This window comes from Nilaparvata lugens, unplaced genomic scaffold, assembly GCF_014356525.2.
Source record: "Nilaparvata lugens isolate BPH unplaced genomic scaffold, ASM1435652v1 scaffold6155, whole genome shotgun sequence".
Taxonomy (NCBI): domain Eukaryota; kingdom Metazoa; phylum Arthropoda; class Insecta; order Hemiptera; family Delphacidae; genus Nilaparvata; species Nilaparvata lugens.
Window position 1 is genome coordinate 8,366 of NW_024091916.1, and position 5,137 is coordinate 13,502.

The following is a 5,137-nucleotide window of genomic DNA, read 5'->3' on the forward strand; positions in this document are numbered from 1 at the left end:
ATAATATGTTATTGTAATAGATATAATTGCATATTGCTAAATACTGCATGATTGCAATATATATAGTCTATAAATGTTATATTATAGTCATTTTTCAACTCAGAAATCGAAAAGCATTAATATGCCATTTCAAATGACAAAGGTTTGTGGCTTAATTATCAGTTCAATGATGGGTTACAATCATCATCATTTTGTTCAACTATTGATAGAAGTTCAAGTATATCATACACTATTGTTATTTTTAACGGCACAAATGTAAAACTTGATTTGATTAAAAAATAATGGATGCTACCTTCAAACTGAATTATTAGATGATGGTATAATGATAATTAAGCCGTAGGTCCTGGCTGCCTGAAAAAGCTCGTTAGGTTGTCAGAGGCCCTGGAAATTGATCAGCTGCGACCTGAAAACTCTGTCACCAGACCTGAGCCAGTCAGGTCACTTGATATATTATTATTAATAGAGGATTATGATCTTTCAATATTAGTAATTATCAATACGAATGGGGTGGTTTCTGGGAGCATGAAATAAAAAATAAGACTTGTCAACAAATTCATTTTATTACCTCAAGTCATTATATTAAATTCAATATATATGATATTTTATTTTGAAGTAAATGAAGAGTACTGACTTGAAAGTTTAAAAATATTGAGTAGCCCTGTGTAAAATACCATATGGAAATTTGAATAATATATAATAATGTTTATAAATGAATATTTCTTAATAAACACAAGTTTTGTAATAATTGTTAGAATTTCAAATGTATAATTGTTGATAAACAATGTATAGGCCTTGTGAGCGATTTTAAATGAAAGAAATAAAAACAATCGACAGTTGCTCTACATAATTCAACAGGAACAGAATCCACTTATGCAGGGGAGCGAAGTAAAAATCCATTTTTTGTTCCAACATAATAGAGATAAATGTTTACATAGATACGACTAATTGAGAAAATGATAAATGGCTGTTCATTACAGTTTACTGGATATAGTCATCACTTGGAATACATATTCAAAATACATCGAGATACGTCAGATAGTACAAATAGATTGTGGAGATTCACAAAATATATTTCTTTGAATATTTTATATATACAGCTCTATACCAATGTATTTTCTTAATATAACTGTGAAAAATATTACAAAAATCTATGTTATCGGAATATGATATATTAACAATATTTATTACAATATGTTTTAATTGCTCGCAATAGTGAAATTCTGTTTTTAAAAACACTTGAAAATTGCATCGTTTTGATAATTTTGAAATGAATGGATGGTACTTTCTTGAGAGTTCAAGAATATTGAGCAGCCCTTCAAAAATGCGATGTACTGCTTTCAATAATATAATGTAAGAATAAGCTCATTTCTAAATGAACACAAATCTAGTAAGAAACGTTGGTATTATCGTGCATAATTGTTGAAAGCTTATTTGAAAGTATATGTAAGTGAAAGGAATAAAAATCAGTCTACAGTGGCTCTACATAATTATTCAGCAAAGAACAGAATCCACTGATGCAGGGAAACAAAATTGAAATGTATTTCTTGTTTGAACATAATTGATAAATATCTTCATAGATACGACCAGTTAGGAAAATGATATAATATATGGTTGTTCATTACGGTTCACTGGATAGATTTATCACTTGGAATACACATAAAAAATACATCGAGATACCACAGAGAGTACAAATAGATTGTTAAAATTTACAAAATGAATTTTTATGAACTATACAGTTCTATACTGATATATTTTCTAATATTAGCCGTGGAAAACTATTACCGGAGTATAAAACATTATATATTAGTCACAAGAAGTTATGAAATTGTCCACAATAGCACAATTTTGATTTGAACACACTTGGATATCAAGTAGCCCTTCAAAAATGCTATATACCATTCTTATGAATTATTAAAATAATTATAGATTAACACTATCTTTTAAAACGTAAGGATTCATATGGTCTATGAATGAGTTGAAGAGGAAATTCTTGGCTGAAGATCAATCAGATCAAATTAAATTCACATTTTTTGCTCTTACATAATTCCTAGCGTATTCTTTATGTTTTTCCAATTCCTATTTTTTAAAGCTTCTTTATGTTTTGCAATACATTCTCAATCTGTGCCTTCCCAGGCAAATTCCCAACCAGAATATATTTTCCCAATTCTTTAAAAACAGCTTCTCGCTCTTCAGTTTCCCAATGGTTTTTTCAACTTTCTCTCTCTTCTTTGGGGGAGAATTGGCATCAATGTCACTCATCTCTTCTCGATCAGCATCATTTATCCACCCTTCTGGCACTTCATCATTGATCATTCCATCTGTCATTTGATCTTCAACCGCCGTACTAGATTTTTGCTGTATATTAAGAAGAAATTTCGCTACCCTCGCCTTTTGAATCGTTTCTTGGGGCAGACGGTAGTGTTGCTTATGGGTAGCAACACTGTGCCCCAAGAAACTAGCCAGCTCTTCTACTTGTTCTCTCGTTAAGCCACAGGCAGCTGCGAGAGTGGCTGCTTTTTACGCATGGAGGTTGTGTGATTCTTTCCGTGTATTTTGTCCCAGCTCTATTTCTCATTTCCCTTATTACATCGGAGCATCGATAATACGAGTTGGGAGTGCCGGGTACCGCGAATAGGAACTTGTTCTCGGGCTTCACCCCACAAATATTTCTCAAACTTATCATCAAATCTATCATCTCTACCATAGTCTCGGGGAGCAGGATGGGGATCTTAGATTCCTGCTTTCCCCTGCTTTCGAGTCTGGTAAACTTGGTGAGGAGTGACTTTTCGTCCTCAGTCAAGCAGTCTAGCACTCCTTGGTGAGGAGGCTCACGCGTTTTGTTAACATAGTAATCGATAGTAACGCTGTGAGCGTCTCCAGCTCTCTTACGATTGAATATTGTGATGCTGGCCAGCGCCACTTTCACCAGAGCCTTATAAGTTTGTGCGTTGGCTTCTCTTTTCAAATTATCAACGGCTGCCTCTCTTTCTTTCTGGGGCCTATTTCACAAAGGTACACGTATTGTTACCAACCATGGTTACGAACAAGTACTGTAGTTACAAGATTACAAGTACTCACGTTTCACAAAAATTTATGATCTACAAGTTACAATTTTACAAGTCTACAAGTACTTCAATAGTAAACATAACCTATTTTCATGATGATTTCCTTTTTTCATCCTTTATAAAGGTACTTGTACTTTTCAATAATTACTTTGAAAATATTGAAAGCAATATAATGTTTTTGTACAGTCTACTTCATTTATTGCTGAATTTGTAACCTACACACTATATTATGTACTCTGTATATAATATAGTAGATGTACTATTATAATGTATACTATATATACTGTGTATATATACTATAGTACACATAACTATGAGGTTACACATTAATAACTATTTTGGAAATTTTTAAATTTGATTTCCTGATGCATATATTTCCAAATAATGAATTTTAAAGGGATATAAGGCATTTTTGATTATTAGAAATATTTATTGAATATTACAATTATTTTAATGATCCTTGTAAATCCTTACCTAGCTTTCCACCTCGGTAGAAATTTCATAGTCACGAACAAGTAATTTTGACAAAAATTGTTGGCTACAATGAAAATCTTTGTGAAACACTTGTTGTAACAAGCAAATCACTTGTAAACTTGTAGAAATTCTTGTAACTACAAGTTTACAATTCTGCTTTTGTGAAACGCTAGTAATCAGCTGTTCTCCAAACCATGGTTGGCACAAGACCTACTTGTACCTTGGGAAACGGGCCCCTGTAGGAAATCCCCCAGAATTCTCATGTCATTCGAGTTCGGCAGCATTGCTCCTTTATTGTACCTCCCCTCATTGATACTGAGTATGGCTTTGTTCGAAATCTGCCGACTCCAGTCCGCCTTGTAAAGCTCTAAGAAGCCATCCAAATCCTTTTCTCTTAAATTGTCACCATTACGGATACAGATTTTTTTCACAATCATGGCGCAATTTTGGATTGCTTCACCGGTTTTTTTGGCCAATGTTGGCTTATCGAATCTGTTCGTACTTGGATCAAATTGCCCAAGATTTTCGTCGCATTAACAACCTTATCATATCCTTGGGGATTGAATATAGATTCAATCCCTTCTACCTCGTGATACTCTCTTTTCAGCACTACCAAAAACCTTCCCAAATCTCTCAGTTTATTCCTCACAATCTCCTTAAACTGTGGTAAATGCTCAAGCTTTTCTACCAGTTCAACCCCATACTTCAAAACTATCTGATTAGCTTCAATCTCTTCCAGTGCATTATCCTTCCTCATCCCATTAAATACTCTTCTTTTTAATACTTCAATGTACCTTTGATTCCCGTGAATGGGTAACCTCTGATTCCCGTGAATGCTTCAACCTCTTCTGTGACGTTTGTCAATGCTCTTGACGACCTTTTTTCTTCGCACACTCTTCTATGTCTATACATGTTTTTTTTCATCAGTATAACATTGCACACAGGGCACGGAGATAATTCTGATATTCAACACTTTCTTTTTTCGTTGTTTTGGCATGATATGCCCACTTTTGTTTTCAATGATGTCACTAAAATTGATGAAGTTGCCAGTATTTCTGAGTGTTTCAATTATTGACTTCCTCCTGGCATCGTTTGGAGGAAGCGCGGAAAATGATTTAACTGCACTCTCCTGCTTGTGCAGGGACATTAAGTGCCGAGGCAGCTTAGAAACCATTTTCTTGCAATAGGGACAGCAGAAACGTTTGTCCCATCTACGTTTTGTATCACCTGCTGTAGACGATACGGTTATTTCACTTGTGTCTTCAATTGGAATGTGTGATGTTTTTTCCAATCTACTCGCTTCTCCTCCTTCTTTCTCCAAATGATCATTATTGGTTATCACATGTTTCTCTGTTTCAGTTGTTCCTTCTTCTTTTTCTCCCTTGTCTTCATTATCATCTTCTTCCTCTGTTTCTTCTCCTTTTCCTACCTCATCATCAATATAATCATCATCATCATCATCATCTTTTCTCTTTCTTCTTCTTCTTCTTTTTCTTCTGTTTCTTCGTTATATTTGTCGTTGTCGTTGCTTGTGTGATGGATTTTCAACGGAATGGACTCGTCTTGTTGATCGACCTCTCCTTTTCAGTTCCTTGACC

At 34.2% G+C, this 5,137-nt stretch overlaps 1 protein-coding gene across 1 annotated transcript; it reads right to left on the reverse strand.

The window, feature by feature from the left end:
* Window positions 1-2,455: 2,455 nt before the first annotated feature.
* On the reverse strand, window positions 2,456-4,051 carry LOC120356206. Its single transcript, XM_039445098.1, has 2 exons — window positions 3,776-4,051; window positions 2,456-2,992 (listed from the first exon to the last, which is right to left on the reverse strand). Exons 1-2 carry the CDS (start codon window positions 3,974-3,976, stop codon window positions 2,456-2,458), a joined length of 738 nt encoding a protein of 245 aa, XP_039301032.1. The 5' UTR covers window positions 3,977-4,051.
* Between the last annotated feature and the right edge of the window lie 1,086 nt (window positions 4,052-5,137).

What these genes read in the sequence shown, in the direction of transcription:
- LOC120356206 (XM_039445098.1), bottom strand. Translation starts at nt 3,976, where the DNA reads ATGATTGTGAAAAAAATCTGTATCCGTAATGGTGACAATTTAAGAGAA. An exon ending in TTCTGGGGGATTTCCTACAG is followed by an intron (nt 2,993 to 3,775) that starts GGGCCCGTTTCC and finishes AATAGGCCCCAG; the next exon opens with AAAGAAAGAGAGGCAGCCGT.